Source organism: Podarcis tiliguerta (assembly GCF_965153285.1).
Source record: "Podarcis tiliguerta genome assembly, chromosome: 8".
NCBI lineage: Eukaryota > Metazoa > Chordata > Lepidosauria > Squamata > Lacertidae > Podarcis > Podarcis tiliguerta.
This window is the reverse complement of record NC_139541.1, coordinates 59941207-59960513: the sequence shown is the minus strand read 5'-3', so window position 1 is coordinate 59960513 and position 19307 is coordinate 59941207. Positions and strand designations below refer to the sequence as shown.

Sequence of the window (19307 nt, the reverse complement as noted above, 5' to 3'; positions counted from 1 at the left end):
CTCTTCCCGTAGCGGTGGGCGGGGACGGGGCGGAAGAAGAGTGACACGTTTCCATGGGGAAGCTGCTGCGTGTCGCCACGCTACGGGCCGGGGCGGGGCCAGGAGGGAACAAGGGAGGAGGGGGACCCAGGAGCTCTTAAAGGAAACGCGCCGAAGAATGCGCCCCTGTTGAATTGGAGGCGCTTTCAGAGCTGCTGGTGAGTGTGGGAGTTTGGGAGGCGGTACCGGGCAGTGTGTGTGCATTTTTATATATTTGTGAATGAAATGGAGGGCCCTGGCAATTTGAAACCTCATAGGGAGGAAGATGCTACTGACTGAGGTTTTGTTTTAATACATGCGATGCTGTTCGAGGGATGCTGCTCATGCTAAAAGCGGGGTGGGGGAGTTTTTAGGGGGGTTAATAGGATCTCTTGGTGTTCAGCGAGGGAGGTCAGCAGCCCGGGTAGCCTTTGTGCAATCAGGTTGCCACCTTTTCCTGATGGCTCTGCTCGTGTGCCTTTAACAGCAGGCTGGAGTATTAGCAAATGAGCAGCCTTTCCCGGCCTGCTGTACCTCCATGCAAAGGAAAGCCTTCACCTGATCGTTTCCATCATGTGTCCACCTGCTGTGAAACAATACAGCTGTCTCCATTTACTTCCCGATACCTGTCTTAAACCTCTTCAAGGGCAATAACTCAGTGGTGGAGCATCTGCTTTGCACCCAGAAGGTGTTAGGTTCAATCCCAAGGCATTTCCAGATAGGGCTGGGGGCTGGCCTGTGCCTGAAACCCTGGAGAGCCACTGTTAGTCAAGGTACACAAGATGCAGGAATGATTTGACTCAGTATAGACATTTCTCCGTATTCCTACATTTCCTGTTTGCTTTTGGGGTAATTACATTGCAAGAGCTAGTGGAGGGTGAGTGGGGAGGTTAGTCTGCATTCCTATTCTTGCTTTCTCCTGAATCTCCAGAAATTAAATATCTGGAGGCAGAGCTGGCATCTTGCTTCTAGTAGTATGCAAGTAAACACCTGTGTGTTAAAATCAAAGCAAGGCATGTTTATCTGCTGTTTCCACATGCTGGTCTGGATCACTTCAAACTGTGGACAATCCATTATATTTATAACCGACTGTCGTCGCACCTAATAAAAGACGAACAAATTACTCAGTGGAAGCTTATGCCATAATAACTTTTGTGCTTTTCCTCTAAAGTTATAACCAGCTAAATGCTGGCTATGGCAAAGGGCAGGGTTCAGTGCCTGGGGCACATGCTGTGCATGCAAAAGGTCCAAAGTTCAATGCTCAGCATTTCCAGGTAGACCTGGGAAGCATACCTGCTTGAAACCCTGCAAGGCAGTTACAGTGGTACCTCAGGTTAAGAACTTAATTCCTTCCGGAGGTCTGTTCTTAACCTGAAACTGTTCTTTACCTGAGGTACCACTTTAGCTAATGGGGCCTCCTGCTGCTGCTGCCGCACGATTTCTGTTCTCATCCTGAAGCAAAGTTCTTAACCCGAGGTACAATTTCTGGGTTAGCAGAGTCTGTAACCTCAAGCATCTGTAACCTGAAGTGTCTGTAACCAGAGGTACCACTGTAGTTGCCTGTCAGTGTAAAAGGCAATAATAAACTAAATAGGCCAATAGTCTGACTCTGCACAAGGCAACTTCCTATGCTTTAGAATAGGAAGTAGTAGGAGAAGCCAGTGTGTTGCAGGGAGCCAGATGTGTTCAGTGTACCCCAATGTTTTCTTTGCACAGAGATGCACTTTCCCCATTACATAATCTCTGTCTGTAGGTTTCAGATCGCCTAGCATCACATATAGAGGGAAGAGTTTGCATCATGTTGATGTGATACTATGGCCAACAAAGACTTTGCGCATCATGCTGAGCCAAGCCATGGATTAGCACAAATGCATGGGCTGTGGGAGAGGAGATTGAGGTCACTTTGCTCCCTGCCAGTCAATCTGTAGATGTGCCAGGACAAGCTACTGTTTGCCTTACTTAGCATGTTATCTGAAACAGAGCTGGCGGTTTGAACCTATGGTTTACAGCTCATGGTTAGTCCAGGGGAGCTAAACCATGAGTCTGGGTTCAGACAACATGTCAAGCCAAACCATGGCTTGTCTTTTTGGTTAACTAATTACCAGCACTGCATAGCTGCCTTGAAGATAAGGGAAGTGGTTGAAATTTCCCTCTCGTGCTATTTCCTTGATCGAAATCTTTGCCCCTGCCCCTGCCCCCTCCAGCATACAGGTTTCAGAACAAATAGTGGTTGGAAGGGGGAGATTTCAGATTAAGGAAAAGGCACCCCTTCAGCGATGCAGATGCTGTGAGCTGCGAGCATGCTTGTAACCCACAGTCCTAGGATAATTGTTGGCTCTTGCCAGTTAATAAACAGAAGCTGTACAAGGTTCATTAATGATATGACAGAAGATTTTTCTGGTCATTACAAGAATAAAGAAATTTTCTAGACATGTCTCCACAATCTGGTTTAAAGCAATTTGTACCTGTCAAAATTCACAGACATGCCAATAAAGACCTGTCTGTATTATGCATGCTTTTGTGTTCCTGCTAGTTGATCTGGATTTCTGCATCTTGCCCATCACAGTGTCTCTTTCTGTTGCTTGTACAAGGTCTGACTCAAATCAGCTTTCTTCCTCCTTCTCCTACAGTTGTTGACAGCTTGTGGTTCTTCTCACATAACTGAGTCACCTTAACTTGTCCTCCTTCATTGGGCTGTTAGAGTTGCGCTCAAATTGTGGAAGAGAGGGCTGTGTGTACTCAAGCTGTGCCAGCAGAGCCAGATGGTCTTGGTGTGGCACTGCTGGTGTAGCTACAGTACAGCTTGTATACCTACCACCTTCTAAAGTCTCCTCTGAACCAACCTGGACCCAGTGAGTGTCATCTGAAGCCCTTAATCGTGTGTTCCTTCCTCACGATGTCCAAGGGTGGCAACACAAGAACGGGTCTTTTCTGTGGTGGCTCCCAGCTTGTGGAATGCTCTCTCCAGGGATGCTTGCCTGGCACCATCATTACATAGCTTAGAAAAACATTTGGCTGTTAATTATCTGTGGTCTCCTTGATAGAATCACCCTTTTGATTATGCCTCAAATGTTTTTCTTTTATGCTGGTTTTACTGTACAGTGGTACCTCAGGTAACATACGCTTCAGGTTACATACGCTTCAGGTTACAGACTACGCTAACCCAGAAATAGTGCTTCTGGTTAAGAACTTTGCTTCAGGATGAGAACAGAAATCGTGCTCCGGCGGCACAGCAGCAGCAGGAGGCACCATTAGCTAAAGTGGTGCTTCAGGTTAAGAACAGTTTCAGGTTAAGAACGGACCTCCGGAACGAATAAAGTACTTAACCCGAGGTACCACTGTATGTGTTTCTTTGCTTATATACCGTAAGTTGCTTTGAGTTACCTTGGTAAAAAAAGGTGACCAATACATCTAATTAATAATAATATGAAAAGTCCATGCCTGAATCCATCTACTATTCTAATGATTACTGTTTAGGAGAGTCTAATTATCATAGAATTGTAGAGTTGGAGGAGACTCCAAGTTCAGCCTCCTGCAATACAGGAATTACAGATAAAGAATCCCTGAAAGATGGCTAGTCAACCTCTGTTTAAAAACCCCCAGTGAAGGAGAGTCCTTCAGATATTTGAAGATGGCTATCATCACTTCTCGGCCTTCTCTTCTCCAGGCTAAACTTACCCAACTCCCTCAGCCGTTCCTCCTAAGGCTTTATTTCCACTTGCAGGTATCTGGCCTGCCCAGGTGAGTTCCAGTCCATCATGCCACTCCCCCTTTTATCTCTGACCAGGAACTGTGTGACTTTGGTGTCTCCATATCCTGTTTTCTGAAGCAGGTTGGCTCCCAGCCATGTAACTGACTCTGCACACCCACAGGGTGTGACTGTGTTTCAACATACCTGCGATGGGGGCCAGAAAGTAGATTGAACTGGCACGGAGCTTAATTCTCTTGTTCCCTGCAAAAGCAGCAATGCAGGAATTGAGCCGCCAACATTTTAACCTCCCTGCTTCTGCAAAAATAACAACAACCACCAGCAAGTGTAGCTTTTCCAGACATAAAGATACACAGAAATGGGAAAAGCTTTCTCTGTTACATTTGTGCTTTTCAGGCTGTTGTTAAAGGCGCAGGAGCAGAACCTGTCAACATATTTTTAAAAGTTGGCTAATTTGGAGGGTGCTGGGAACTGCACGGTTGTCGGAAGCACAGTATATCCATTGCCTGTCCTGGCAATCAAAGCTTAAACGTTAATCACCCTGCAGCAAAGGTTGCAGATTATAAAGCAGAAACGGATTGAAAACATGGTTTGGGGCGGAGGCGCAAGTGAGGTTACGCCAGGGCAGTCCCAGAAGGGGCTAAGCAGATGGTCTGTTCAGCCAGGAGAAATGGCAGGGGGGGAAGCATCATAGCTGCTGGCTATCACCAGGGCTTCTGTTTTGGCTAATCATGATTTAAAATAGTAAAAATAATAATCCAAATACTATATTGGGTCAAATGTGCTTGCAGGAGCGCCAAAGTCCATACAACTGCTTTATTATGGTGTGAAAATGGGCCTGAGGCCCTGGAAGAAGCTCACATGCTGAGTTTGTCATAGGAGCTTATGAACACGGGAAGCTTTTTCTTCTTGCAACTAGCAGTGGCTCTGCAGGGTTTTGTATGGGGGCCTGTCCCACTTGGAGAAGCTGGGGATTGAACCTGGGATTGTTGGCATGCAAAGAAGGCGCTCGACCGCTGAACTGCAGTTCTTTTTGCCAGCCATAGTCACGCCATAGCCATTTGCCAGCCATTTCCTCACGCCTGCTCCTATTTCTCTTTTAGGAAGTGGTGGGGATTTTGTGGCGGATGCCTTTGTAAGAGTTATGTTAATGGGCATCAGATGTACACTTGGGTCCTTCGTATTTCCTCTGCTGGGTGTCTAAACCAGCCTTTCTCAACCAGGTGCTCTCCTCCAGATGATCTGGGTTCCATCAGCCTAGCCTAAAGCATCTGGAGAGAACAAGGTTAAGGGAGGCTGGCCTGGACATTAGGCATGTTTCTGGTTTCAGATTGCCAGGCTCTGCATCTCTTCCATGACCTTGTTCTCACCTTGTTTTTAGTTTAGCTTTTAATCGTTCATTTCCATAGTGGTATCAGCACTTCACAATGTATAAGTCATTGCCCCCATGGCATTTCCAATCTGTAATTTGACTCAGTGGGCAGCAGATGCAACAGAGGAAGGGAGGAAATGGGGATAAAATATGTATCCCTTTCAGTTGCATGTGGCTTCAGTAGGACATTGGGGTGGGGTTGTGCCAAAGATTTCACAAAAATGATGGGGGTGGGTTTTGAAGGGGGAGAGGTGGTATCAGGCTGGCATTGTAGGAGGCAGTTTCTAGCAGACAGAGGAAGAATGAAATCTTTTGAGAAAACGTTTGGTTGGTTGAGGGCGGTGGAACTGAAGGAGGGAAGATCACGGACATGGGTTTATTGAATGAGCCATGGGATGAGGAGGGGGCAAGGCCAATAAGGGCTTTGAAGCTAAGGACAGGGTGCTCCTGCTGGATCCAGAAATAGACAGGGACCCAATGCATTCCCATTTTGCAGATGAAGACAACTGAGGCTCTGGGGTAATCTGGCCAAGGCTGCTCAGGAGCATGCCTGAGGCTCAATTTGAACCTTAGTCCAAGCCTAACAGCCCAGCCACATCTCTGCGATGATTTTCCCCCAACATGAATGCTTTTCTCTGTGTATGTGTATTTGGATATTCTTTCCGTTGGCCTTTGGAGTGAGCCCAGTTTGTCTAGTTGGCTTAGTCTTCTCAGCTGCTACTCTGAGGGCTTCTATTCCAAGCAAGACGCTGAACCTTGCCAGCTCAAGAAGACTAAAAGCTTGTCTGTTCTCTGGGAAAAAAATTGTCCATTTGGGAGGATGAAACACCCGCCCGCCCCTTCCTGCTCCAGCCCCACCTTTCTCTCCAGGGAGCAGAAGGACAGAAACCTCTTTCAGGGGGCAGAAAGGTGGGGCTGACCCATGTGTCTGTCGACTGCGAAGAGGCTCACATGGCCAGAGGTGTGCTTTTGGGCAGCTGCCCTGTGGTGTTGGCAACCCACTCTTTGGTTCTTGGGCAAAACAGGGTGGATCTCAACAAAGTGACTCATTGCCCTGGTCAGAGTCCAACTCCCCCTCCCCCCCAGTGGTTGATCCTGTCCTCTCCCAGATGACTATATTTTCGCCACTCGCACGAACTGCAAGTTTCTTTGGTCCCTGGCTAAGGACAGTGTTGGTTCTGTATGGCATCTGCCACACAGAGGACCCCAAAGGAGTGGGAAATAGATGATGAAGTAAATGTTGCAATTTACTCCAAATTGTATTGAGGTGGAGGGAAGATGTGGGAAGGAAGGAGGCAGGCTTGGAGGGGCTTTCATCCTGTGACATTAATGTCACATCTTCAGAGAAGGTAACACTCCCCTATTTCTGTTTAGCATGCAAAGGGCGCCAGAAGGCATCATGGTTCTCTTCACAACATCCCTGCACTGTCTTAGCACAGTTTTAATGTCCTGAGTACCTCAGCACCACTGAAGCCCATCTTCTGAAACATCACCAGGCAGTGGCGTAGCGTGGGTTGTCAGCACCTGGGGTAAGGCAAGTAATTTGCGCCCCCTAACCCGTGGATTTTAGTAGGGGCAGAGAGCTGCGAGTGCGAGCGCCCCCCCAGATGTTGCGCCCGGTGCGGCCGGCCCCCCCTGCACCCCCCACGCTACGCCACTGTCACCAGGCGCTGTCTGATTTCCAAGCCTGCCGTTGCTGTCTTAAAGAATAGAAACTTGCTATGTTCCCTTATTAAATATGAGCCAAAACACTCAGGATGCTGACTTCTGGGCCTGAAAAGAATGTCATGATCTCCCCAGTGCCATCACGATATATGAAAGCTGTGTGCATTCATTCTGTGCAACACCTGCCTTGACTCAGGCTGGATTTTCGTCTCTTGTGCCATCCAGGCAGATATCAGTTGGGGGCACCTACATCCTTCCTAGGTCCTCTGTGAAAGCTTCTGCAGCCCTGAGGTTCCCATGAAGGCCCCCATCCCTCCTCTCTCAAGCAGCTTCCATGTCCCCTTTCAGGTGACGATGTCGGAAAAGATCCTTGTGACGGGCGGAGCCGGCTACATCGGGAGCCACTGTGTTCTGGAACTGGCTGAGGCCGGCTACACCCCTGTGGTCCTTGACAATTTCCACAATGCCATCCGAGGTAAGGAGGCAGCCAAGGCCAGGGCTGGCAGCAACTAGCTTGACGGGGATTTAGAGAAGGGCCGTAGCTCAGTGGTAGAGCACCTGCTTTGGATGCAGAAGGTCCCACGTTCAATCCCTGGCAAAAGAGGCCTGCTAGATCACACCTGATGCTTATCCAGAAGAATGAAGTCCCATCTCCTGAAACCATGGAGAGCTGCTACCATTTCATGCAGACCAGCCTTCTTCAACTGTGGGTCCTTTGATTCTGTTGGGACTGCACCTCCTATTACCCCTGGCCATTGGCAAAGATGGCTAGGGATGATGGGAGTTGTAGTTCAGTAACATCTGGGGACCTGAGGTTGAGCTCTGATGAACTAGATGGACCTCTAGGAATGCAGGAAGCTGCCTTCAGCTGAGCTCAGGCCCTTGGTCTATCTAGCTCAGGGTTGTCTACAGTGACTGGCAGTAGCTCTCTATGAATCCTACCTGGAGATGCCAGGGATTGAACATGGGACCTTCTGCATGGAAGGCAGATGCTCGAACACTGAGCTATAGCCCTTCCAATGGTCCGACTCAGCAAAGGGAGATTCATAACTGAGCAAAGCCCCATAGGCCAGAAGCATTAGCTCCACCCACTGATTTGCAGAGGCAAAGGGCTCTTTAACCCTCTCTTTCCCAGCGTGGCAACATAGGCTTTGGCCTTCCTCTTCCCAGGCCTCCCCATTCACTCACTTGAGATACAGACAAAAGGTCTCCTTTTTTCATCCAACTCTCCCACATTAACAGCAACTGGTCAGTGGCAGGATTCTGCTTTTGTGCACCTCAACCAGTCATCCGCCCAGGCACTGTTGCTCCACCTGTGGGAGGGATCAAGAGCCCTTGGGCCTCCAAGTCAGAGGCACAGCAGAGTGATGGAGGAATGTCCATTGCCATTTGGATACGAAGGGGCTGGCTTGGCTCAAGCAGGAGGAAGGAACTGACGGGTCAAGGTGGGGCAGCAACATTGGCTGCACCCACCCATTCACAGAAGCAGAGGTTTATTTAACTCTTTAGGACAAGGAGGGGAAGCCTCCGGATGTTTGTTGGACCATTGACTGTCCTGGCTGGGACTGATAGGAGTTGAAGCCCAACAATTGGGGGGGGGGCACAGGTTCCCCATCCCTGCTCTAGGCTGGAACATGGATGGAAAGTCCCTGAGGGCCCAGACCAAGCTCCTGGACCACCAGGTGCCTATTCCAATCCTAAGAAGGCTGCCATAGATCTGGATGTGTGAGTCCTTTCAGTAGTGCTGTTGGGATAATTTAAGTCCTTAGATGGAAACATGTATTTACCTCACGATGTGATCCTTAACTCAGTTGTTCCGTATTTGAGGGTCCCCCACCCATTCATTCTGCTGAGTGGGGGCCCCTGGGTTTCTGCCCCCCAAAAGGCACCACTAAGTCTTCCTCACGGGAGAGGACAGCAATGATTTGGGAATCAGGTCCACTCTGGCATGGTGTCAAAAACAGTCTTTCTCCCCAGGGGGCAGCACTGTCCCCGAGAGTATTCAGCGGGTGGAGGAGATCGTGGGCAAGAAGATCCCATTCCAGGAACTGGATGTCCTCGATGAGGCAGGTCTCCACAACCTCTTCAAGAAGGTGAGGGCTTAATGTTTCCTTCCCCATTACACCTATTGAGATGGGTCAGAGCATCACCCCCCCCCCACCAATGGGGGCACTATTCTGGCTTACTTTTTGCCCTCTGGGTGGCATCAGGGCCTCCTCAGTGGTGATCTCCTAGATCTCCTGTCTTCACTGTCTTGGACGACACTTTGGGCTGGCAGGAGAAGGGTTCTGTCTGCTCACACCCACCCACCCACCCTGTTGCTCCCCTCAGCACTCCTTTCAGCCTCTGGGGAGATTTTATTGTTCCCAATGTGTGTGCATCAGAGCATCTTTGTGTTGCTGCCATGATGCTCCCCTAACACCCCCGCTGTGTATATTTCTGGCCCATTTATTCATTTATTCGTTTATTCATTTATTCATTTAGTATACCGCCTTTCACCTGAAGGATCATAGGGCGGTTCGAAACATGATAATTTTGTATTTTGTAAATACATAATAAAAACAAGAATGAAAAGAAATCAATATTCCCCTCTCCCACAAACACAAGGGATGTTAATTAGCCAAAGGCCTGTTTCTAGAAAAACATTTTCACCTGGCACCTAAAGATATGTGGCAAAAGCGCCAGATGTGCCTCCTTGGGTTTTGCTGGGGAGCCACGAGAGATGCCTGTCAATCCCAGAACTCAGAAGTGGCATCTGCACCACTCAGGAGCCACACCACCCTGTTGTGGGTTGTGTCAGGCTGGCATCTGGCTCTCCTGCCAGAGATACAGGACATCTGGCTCTGGTGTGTGGGTTTGCAAGCTTGGGCCAAAAGCCCTTTGAAATCGGTACACAAAATGGCTTTTCTCATAAAAAAAAAGCACCACAGGCGCTTTTTGCCCTCTTCCGGCTTTTCATTAGGGGAACACTTTTTTTTTATTAAAATGGGCATGTATAAATAGAAAACGTACTGTAGCCTCCGCAGAAGTATTCCTAACGCAGCTGCCCCTCCTGTTTCCCCTCAGCACAATTTCTCTGCCGTGATGCATTTTGCAGGCCTCAAGGCTGTGGGAGAGTCTGTCCAGATGCCGCTGGAATATTACAAAGTGAACCTAACTGGGACCATCCGATTGCTGGAGGTGAGCAGGAACATGGCTTATTCCACCAGGGTTTGTAAGGCTTCTGTTATAAGTCTGGGTTTGCGGGAGGATGTCAACTGCAGGAGGCCCATCTCGCGTGTGGCACAGAGCAGCCCAAAGATGTTTCCAGCATCACGTGCGACAGGCTTTCCGTAGTGTCACTCTAGGCGCCATGTTGGCCTGGAGGAAGGCTGGGCAGGGGTTGGATGTGGCCCATCAGTTGGCCCGCCCTGGCCTGGGGAAGTGCTGTTCGCCCACCATCAGGGCTTCCTCATGCTCTTGAGGAATCACTTTCAAACAGAACCCCTGCTAAATGGAGCCTGGATAGCTCAGTGCCCTTCGAGCTTCGGTCCCCTACTCTTGTTGGACTCCCATAATCCTCAGCCATCTCAGTGGTCGGGGATGATGGAAGTTGCAGTCCAACAACACCCAGAGACGTCTGGAGGAAGAGCACTGAGCTTAGGTTGTCTGCATTCCTCCACAGGCCATGAAAGAGCACGGGGTCAAGAACATTGTGTTCAGCAGCTCAGCCACAGTATACGGCGACCCGGCCTACCTCCCCCTTGATGAAAACCACCCTGTGGGAGGCTGCACAAACCCTTATGGGAAATCAAAGTATTTCATTGAGGAGATGATCCGAGACTTGTGCAAGGCAGAGCCGGTGAGTGAGCAACGTACCACACCACCAACCCCCTTATCACGCAGGGGTACAATTGTCCTCAGCAGTATTTTCTGGGTTATTTTTCTTAATAAAATAATCTTTATTGTCATTTTTGCAAAAACTCAGATAGCATTAATTTTATTTTATTACTTCTGGAACTAATGGAAAGAAAGGCATATATTAAGAATCCACAAGTACATGGCCTTATAATACCAGCATAAGCCTATCCATTTAGCTTAGTTTGTCTGCCCCAGTATATAAAAACATATATTTAAAATATAATTGACATAAGCCAGAGATTGGTTACAAGTAATTCCATATAAATGAATTGTGTCTGGGCATATAATATTTAAGTGGATTATTGATCCATGGCCACTAAACAGTGGCCAGATCCTCAGAAGTGGCTTTACCTCTTTGTACCTTTGAGTGACATGTTATTTTTCTGATACCACTATAAATAAAAGCTTTTTATCTCATGCCTCTAAAGTCAGACTTGTGCAAGGCAGAACTGGAAAGCAAATGGCCAGAGTCCTCCATACAGCTCTCCTGGGCGGTATTTTCTGATCCGATCTCCTGTGCTGCTTCTCTCAGGACTGGAACGCGGTTCTCCTGCGATACTTCAACCCCATTGGAGCCCACGAGTCGGGGAGGATTGGCGAGGACCCCCAGGGCACCCCAAACAACCTGATGCCCTACGTTGCTCAGGTAGCCAAGACCCCCCGGGAGAGTTTGCTCTGCTCCACCTCTTGCACAGCGAGTTTCTCCTGCTAACTCCTGTGCCTTCCTGTCGTTTCTTCCTTCTGTTCACTCCAGGTGGCTGTGGGGCGCCGAGAGTACCTGAGCGTATTTGGGGATGACTATGATACAGTGGATGGGACCGGTGAGTTGCTTGGAGTCACCCTAGCTTGAAAGGAACGATGCCTCCACTTCCAAACCTACTTGAAATATGGGACTGGGAAGTTTGGAGATGTGGAATCCAGAGAGGTTATGGGCCTCTAACCCAAGTGGTTTATAGACACACATAGGCACGGGGGTGTTTTCTCTTTTTGTTTGTGTTCTAGGGCAGAGATGGGAAAACTTTAAGGGGAACCTTTTGAGAGTCACAGGCCAGTGAAGGGCAGGGCCAGGAACAGCAAACGTGGGTGGAGCAATGAACATGAATTGACCCCTTATAAAGGGACATGGGTGGCACTGCGGGTTAAACCACAGAGCCTAGGACTAGCTGATCAGAAGGTTGGCGGTTTGAATCCCCGTGACGGGGTGAGCTCCCGTTGCTCAGTCCCTGCTCCTGCCAACCTAGCAGTTCGAAAGCATGTCAAAGTGCAAGTAGATAAATAGGTACTGCTCTGGTGGGAAGGTAAACAGCGTTTCCGTGCACTGCTCTGGTTCGCCAGAAGCAGCTTAGTCATGCTGGCCACATGACCCGGAAGCTCTATGCCGGCTCCCTCGGTCAATAAAGCGAGATGAGCGCCACAACCCCAGAGTCGGCCACGACTGGACCAAACGGTCAGAGGTCCCTTTACCTTTATGATAGGCTAGTTTTGAAACACCCGTCTCTGTCTTCCATCCAGGCAACCAAGAAGCAGAGCACCTTCCAGCCAGGCGAAAGCAGTCTGGTTGCAAACCATAGCCTGTGAGGGGTGTGGCCTGGGGAGAGTCTCAGTCCCAGAGTGGTTTAATAATCCCTCTTCCCAGCGAACTCTGGGAATTGAAGCACCGGGAGGGGAAGAGGGGGTCTCCTAACAGCTCCCAGCACCCTTGGCAAACCGCAATCCCCATAATTCTTTTTTGGAAGCCCTGTTTAAAATCAGACTTGGCAAATCCACGATCTGCTTGGAAAATCTTCCCTGGGTTGTTTCTTTCACTTCATAGCAGGATAGGGTATTTATCATCCCTTCTTCTGATGATAAACCAGTTCAGCCTTCGCCATCCTGGTGGCGACCCTGTGAGCTGGGGCTGATGGGACTTGTAGTCCAGATCATCTGGAGGCTACCAGGTTGGCAGAGGTTGAACTAAGTTAGATGTAGGCCTACCCAGAGGGGGTGGACAGTGCGCTGGCTGATGGGTTTCCTCCTCCTCCTGCAGGCGTCCGGGATTACATCCACGTGGTGGACCTGGCCAAAGGCCACATTGCGGCTTTGAAGAAGCTCAAGGAGAACTGCGGCTGCAAGGTAGGAAAGTGCATAGACTTGGTCCGAAGCACTGCTTCCATCCCTGTTGTGTTCTGCTGGAGCCCACGTCAACTGAGCCTCCGTCACCTGGATTTGGGGAGCATCCTTGCTTGCAGACTCCAGGCACCTCTCCTAATTTGTTCAGGAGACGGGCTCAGTTTAGGCAGGGGTGTGTTCAAAATTTTGTGCCAATAAAGTTCCACCACCCTATATGATTACGCACACTTCCCGTTCCACATAATGCTTTTTCCATGAAGATTTTGGCATGGCCCCCTAGTTCCCACAACCTAGTCCCCTTCCCACAACCTACAGAAACTAAGCTCTAGGGGTGTGTACCTGAAAACTGAATGCATTTCCTTCCTATAGACCCTTCCCTTGTGGTGCAGTTTTTCTTATATTTGTAAGTTCCTTGGGACAGGCACCTGGAAAGTGCCGCACAGGGCAATAAGGTCGACAAAGCCTTTGTCACAAGAGTTGCATCTTTGCAGATATACAACCTTGGAACCGGCACCGGCTGCTCAGTCCTGCAAATGGTGAAGGCAATGGAGAAGGCGTCGGGAAGAGAGGTAGAGTATCGGGACAACCTGGGTTCCAGGAAGGATTGAACTCCTGTTAGGGTCCAGGTAAAGGGGACCAGAGAGAGGAAGGCATTGCCAACTGGCCAACCCTCGCTGGGCCCACCACCAAGCAGGAGTCTGGTTCAGCCTTCCCCAACCTGGTGCCCTCCAGATGTTCAAGGACACATTCCAGCAATGCACATTCCAGTCGTGAGAGTGGAGCAAGGCCAGGAAGGGGAGTGGCCTGGAGAAGTCCTGCCTTTTGCCCCTGGACTGGAGGCTCCCCACCCATTTTAGCACTTACCAGACCATTGCCCGGCTGTTCTGTTCGCAGTGCTAGTTATGACAGCAAAATCAGGTTGGCTGTCAAGCCAGGTCTCCATATATGGCTGATGGCTTGCATCCACTTTTCTGCAGGACTGGGGAGAACCTGTGGCCCTATAGATGATGTTGGGGATGATGGAAATTGGAATCAAATGACTTGCCACAGGTTCCCACCCCTGCTTTAGGGGCTCATAGGCTATTTAGCCTGTGCTAAAATAATAAATGCCTGCCATATCTGGAGTAGCTTTCGGTATTTTGGGATCCAAAATCTGCCTCCTTTGATATGAGGCAAACATGGCCTCTTTGACCTGCGACCCTGTTTAAAAAGTGTTGACATAAAACTGTGGCTGGAATTTGTACCTTTAAATTTTAATACTGGGACTATAGAGAGACTCATTGCCCCCCTCTGCCAGTGACAGGACCAGCCCACCTACTATGCAGAATGCAGGGTGCTTTTGAGGGGACCAGCCAACATTTTGGTCTAGGAGCCTCACACTAGAGTAGAGAACTTCAACCAGCGCTTCTTGAAGGAATGCCGTTGTGGTTAGGTTGCAGATTATTGAATATTAAGCAGCTTACCAATGATTGCCTTTAAATAAATGAAAAAATGCTCTCCCCAGTGAGGTCCACCTGGCACCATCATTAACATCCTTCCAACTCTCTTCTCCCATGCATTCGATGGCTTATGAGAAATGTTTTGTTTATTGCTGTTGGCGATTTGCTCCACTGTAATGCGTAATTTTTTCATTTTCATTCTTTGCCTGTGACACTTAATTTGTTCTTGTGTCTGAGAGGGTTTTATTTTGTAGTGAGAGACTAATAAATCAAAATTATAGTACTGCTAATAGTAATGCGTCTTATCATCTTGGCTGCTGCCCCGGTCGGTTTCCCATCGCTTAATGACAGGCTGCCGTCCTTGTTCTAGATAAACTACAAGATTGTTGCACGCCGGGAAGGAGACATCGCCTCCTGTTACGCCAACCCTGCCCTAGCTGAGCGGGAGCTGGGCTGGAAAGCTGTTTTTGGCCTGGACAAAATGTGTAAGTGGAGCCTCCCCACAGAGGGCTATCTGCCTGCTCCTTTTCTGCCAGCCTTTGCCTCCCCCTTCTTTATTCCTAGGGGTGGAAGCTGGAGAAATAAATGGGTTTCCATTCCCTCCTCCTCATTTCAACCAAGTTGCTTCACTCGCCACTCATGGGGTGGGGTGTTGCATTGACATCTGCATGCAAAGAATCCTGCAGGGTCAGGCCTGCAGCCCAGCTAGCCTAGCATCCTGCTCTCACAGCAGCCCACCAGGTCCTCAATGGGAAGCCCACAAGCAGGACCTGAGTGCAACAATATCTCTCCCCCTTTGCAATTCCCAACGACTGGTATTCAGAGCTATACGCAGCCTCTGGCACTGGAGGTAGACCTTAGCTATCACAACCAGTAGCCATTTTTAGTTTTATCCTCCACGGATTTGTCTAATCTCTCTTGAAATCAAGGAAAGGGCCTCCTCCGTAGTGGCACCCACCCCCACGGCGTGGTAGCGAATTCCAGTTTAACTCATTGCCGTTATTCTCTTGCCCCTTTCCAGGTGAGGACTTGTGGAGGTGGCAGTCACAGAACCCCACTGGCTACAGCAAGAACTAGCGCCTGGAAGATGTTGCCTGTCCTCCCCAGTGCGTGGCTGCCATGACCCAAGGACAGTTCCAAGGGCTGTTTTGCTTTTCACTCAGGGAAGATGGTGGTTCCTGCTCGTTCCTTCCCCTGCCCTTCTTTTCCCTTTTCGTAAGAGACCAAATAGACTCAGGAAGGGGAAGATTATCTTGGCCTTTTGCTGTACCCATTTCTTTAACTCTCTTGTGCCTTCTCCCTGAACCTTCTCTGCCAGCCAGGTTGGTACCAAACAGGGAGCAAGGAGCTCTGACCCTCCCATTGAGCGGGAAGACTGACAAATAAAAAGTGTCAATGGGAGCCCACGGAGGATGTCAAGCTCCCCTCATTGGGGACAACCTTGGTTTCTTTGGTTTTAAAGAGTCCACCCTCTGCTGCCAGGTTCTTGAGATGTCCTGGTGGATGCAGGCTGCGCCATGAGGTTCTGAGCTGTGGGAAGAGGCTGCATGGAGGTACAAGCGTTAAAATGTAGTTGGAAAACGACAGCTAGGTCCATGGAGCCTTGTCGTTTGCTCCCTGGCTTCCCGTTTCTAAATTGTAATGCCTTCTGTAAATCAGAGGTGGGGAACCTGTGGCCCTCTAGATGTGACTGCACTACAGCTCATCATTATCCTGGACTAGGGCTGCTGGGAGTTAGCAGTCCGGCAGATTCCCCAATACTGATGTGATAAAGCATTAGTAGGAGAAAAGTACAGCAACTCTTTGGCAGGTGAGTCAGTGAATTTTCAGGCTTATAGTTTGATGCAGCTTTGAACCAAGTCAAGTGACCCTTAGCAGGGTGGGCCACAGACTGCGAGGGGTCACTGAGGCCGTGAGGCTGGGATGAAAATCAAGACAGGAAAAAGAGGGGCGTCAGTTCCGAGGGCATGTCTACCACCTGTAGGAAAATGCACTTTTCAGATTAGATCAAGGGGCGCCCGCCCCCCCAGAAAGCGTTGGACTACAACTCCTATCATTCCCGAGTATCGGCTGTGCTGCCTGGAGCTGAATGGAGTTGTAGTCCACAACAGCTGGATGCCACCAGGATAGGGAAATCTGGTTTGCATTGTTACTCTTCAACAGGGCAGGAGGCTGCTCCTAAGCAAACATGGAGGGGACAAATACTGCAGCTGAATAGGAATGTAGCAACCTTTTGAAGTATCTTCTAGCAGGCAGAGGCTAAGGAAACAGGGTCGCTGTAAAGGTCAAGCCCAAACTATAATTAATGCTGGCTTTAGGGCTGTAGCTTCAGAGGAGGCAGAAGGAGGTAGAATCCGAGTATGTACTGCACTAGATAATGAGGCAAATAGCTGACCTCTCATTAAGCATAATTGCGCTTGTGTAGCCCCATAAAAACCAGAATCCAGAGAGTCCTGTAAAATTCAGAGCTGGCCACAATATTGCTATTTCTTTTCCCCTGGGATGAAGATGAGCGCCAAGGACTCACAGAATGGCCCCTTCTTGCAGAGTTTTGGTGAGAACCGGGCTGTTCCGATGGCAGTGGAAGTGAGGGGCAGGCAATGCATGGTGGTGGAGCAGGGCAGGGGACAGCACATTCCCGTTTCACCTCAGGTGCGCCACAGAATGGGCCAGACCAGTAAAACCAGTTCATTGAGCTTAGGCTGTGCGGCATAGGGGCCAGATCCTAAACGGGGGGGGGGGGAGCACTTCCTAAGCTCCTCTTTGGTGTTCATTGTAACTGTGACAGTTGGTGCAAAAATCCGTTAATTGCTTTGGTCAAGTAAGAGACACAGGCTGTGGTCAGCCTGGAAACTCAAAAGCCTAGTCTTGCACCAGCTAGCTCAGCTCATCATCACACTTGGATTTCTTTGCAATGCCTGATGATCAGTGTACCATCCCTACTACCAGAGACCAGCCTTCCTCTTTCTATATTTAATGTATTCTGAGGCAGGACATTTTTTCCTGAACCAGCCACATTTCTTGCCCCCATTGGAACCAATTATTTTGGCCTCTCTAGTGATCATCCACCACCAGTTTGTGAGCAGCAATCTCTGAAGCATTATGAAAATGTTTGGTGGTGTATGGATTAAGAAAAGAAAAAGAAAAGAAACCAGTTGCAAAAATGGAGCATCAGCTAGGGTTTGCTTGGTGGAATAAGTTCCCCTTTCTGGTCTGCCTTGATCTGTTACAACTAACTCAAATTCACACAGCAGTTTCTGTTGCAGCCAAATCAAAATCCTGCTGCAGTCATCTTGCAGCAGATAAATTGCTCCAATAGCAAAGTTGTGTGTAGCTCCCGCAGTGGAAAGCCAGATTGTGCACTTAGAAGAAATTGTGTATATAGCAGCTTTCACGAGTACGGAATGTTTTATTATTAGTGTAGAACTTGAGGGCGGAAAGCTTTGAGGGAAAGAGCTCTACCTGATTGACTGGAGCAACGTCCTTCAACCATGGCTCCCTGTCTCTTCTTGGATCACAGCTCACACAATCCACAGCAAGCATAGTTAATAGTCAGGGATAATGGGAGATGCAGCCCCAGATGTTGGATTACAAGATCAAAGAACTAGAGATTACTCTTTCTACCCTTCTGATCTATTTGTGTGTCTCTGTTGCGGTGCTATTGTTGCCATTGTGTTCCCTCCATCTTAAAAAGGACTAAATACTTGATTTTTTGAAGTTAAAAAAAGAAGTCCAAGGCCAGATTTTGCACCTCTGTATTGCTAATAATCTATGATCCGCCCTGCTTGCTGGCAAGCAGTTCACAGGTGAAGCTTTAACTCCCATGCCAGTTGCTAGAAGTTTTTTATCCCCACTGTAAGCACCACCCTGTGCCTGCCTACTCAGAAGCAATTCTTAATGTGTTCTGTGGGGCTTAGAAGCTGCATAGCCTTGCCTATTGGAGTGAACAAGAGGAGAATCCATTTGAGGCTACCATCTTCCAATGTTTGAAAACTTCATTTAAAGCTCATTGCTCCCACTGTAAGCTACATGCAGAATTGCAGCTGATTTTTCCCAATTTTGGTGGGAGGTGGGTAGTGTCATGCTATATTCCAACTACATTGGGAAACATAACCTAGTCCAAGGGTTGCTAACCTTTTGGGGCCTGTAGGGTATAGTTGGAATTTTGAGGAAGTGCCAAAATGGCTGCTGGGGGTAGCCTAATTTCCCTGTTCAGAGCAGCAGAGATGGTAGGTGCCCACTCTTGGGCAGCCAAAAAAAGTAGGCATATTTAAAGGGGCGTATTCAACGTAGGAGAAGCCAAGCCAAGTGCAAACACAAATTGAACCGGAAGATCAAACAGTCTCTTACGTTATATATGTTTACCAAGACCTTTTGCAGACACCGTAGGTGATACTGGCTGGCACATTAGCACCTGTGTGCGGCGTGTTGGCAACCTCTACCCTAGTGAGTTACAGTGCCCTGAAGAATGGCCATTTAGCAGCCTAGCTTTTTAAAGAACTCTTAAATCCGTAGTGAAGCACTTCTTTATTTGAGCACCAGCATCTGAATGTGCATATAATTTTTAATGTAGGCAGAAGTATTTTAGGGCAAATTAGAAGTTCAATAAAAATAGACACATTATTAAAATTGTGCCGAGTAAGTGAAGCATAATGATAGCCGCCGCCACCAGAAACATGGCCAAGTAGCAGCAGAGGTGGCACTGATCCTTCTAAAAGGAGCCAGATTTTTCTGAGGTCTAAAAAAACATATAGAAGGGCATTGGGGAAAATGCAATTGAATGATTATAGATAACTAAGTTATTCTTAGGGTCATCTGCCTGGAACACATCCCAGAAGGTACCAGCAAAATGTAAATCTTGCCAGTGTAAATTTGGTGGCTTGAGACTAAGGGGGATGAGGTTTTTAAAAGGTGTGTTTTGATATATTTTTAGATATTGGAAAATATACACGAAATGATTAACACATAGTAATAATGACTAGGCTCACTTCCAGCTTTTATTATAGCACCAGCAGTAACATGCAAGCACATCCTGGTGGTGAAACAGCGCCCACCGACGTCAATGGGACTGTTTGCGAACAAGTGGATTAAGGCT

The 19307-nt window shown here is 48.5% G+C and overlaps 1 protein-coding gene across 2 annotated transcripts; it reads left to right on the top strand.

Annotated features, from left to right (window-relative positions):
- The first annotated feature begins 47 nt into the window (after positions 1–47).
- Positions 48–15618, top strand: GALE (UDP-galactose-4-epimerase). 2 transcript variants are annotated; one of them, XM_083455846.1, is made up of 11 exons: positions 48–197; positions 7113–7239; positions 8742–8857; positions 9831–9944; positions 10429–10605; positions 11197–11310; positions 11419–11485; positions 12691–12776; positions 13265–13342; positions 14583–14697; positions 15234–15618. In XM_083455846.1, the coding sequence occupies exons 2-11, from the start codon at positions 7119–7121 to the stop codon at positions 15287–15289; spliced, it is 1044 nt and encodes a 347-aa protein (XP_083311972.1). In that variant the 5' UTR covers positions 48–197; positions 7113–7118; the 3' UTR covers positions 15290–15618. The 2 variants fall into 2 exon arrangements, with proteins under 2 accessions (XP_083311972.1, XP_083311973.1); XM_083455847.1 differs by lacking the exon at positions 48–197 and adding an exon at positions 773–791.
- The last annotated feature ends 3689 nt before the right edge of the window (positions 15619–19307 follow it).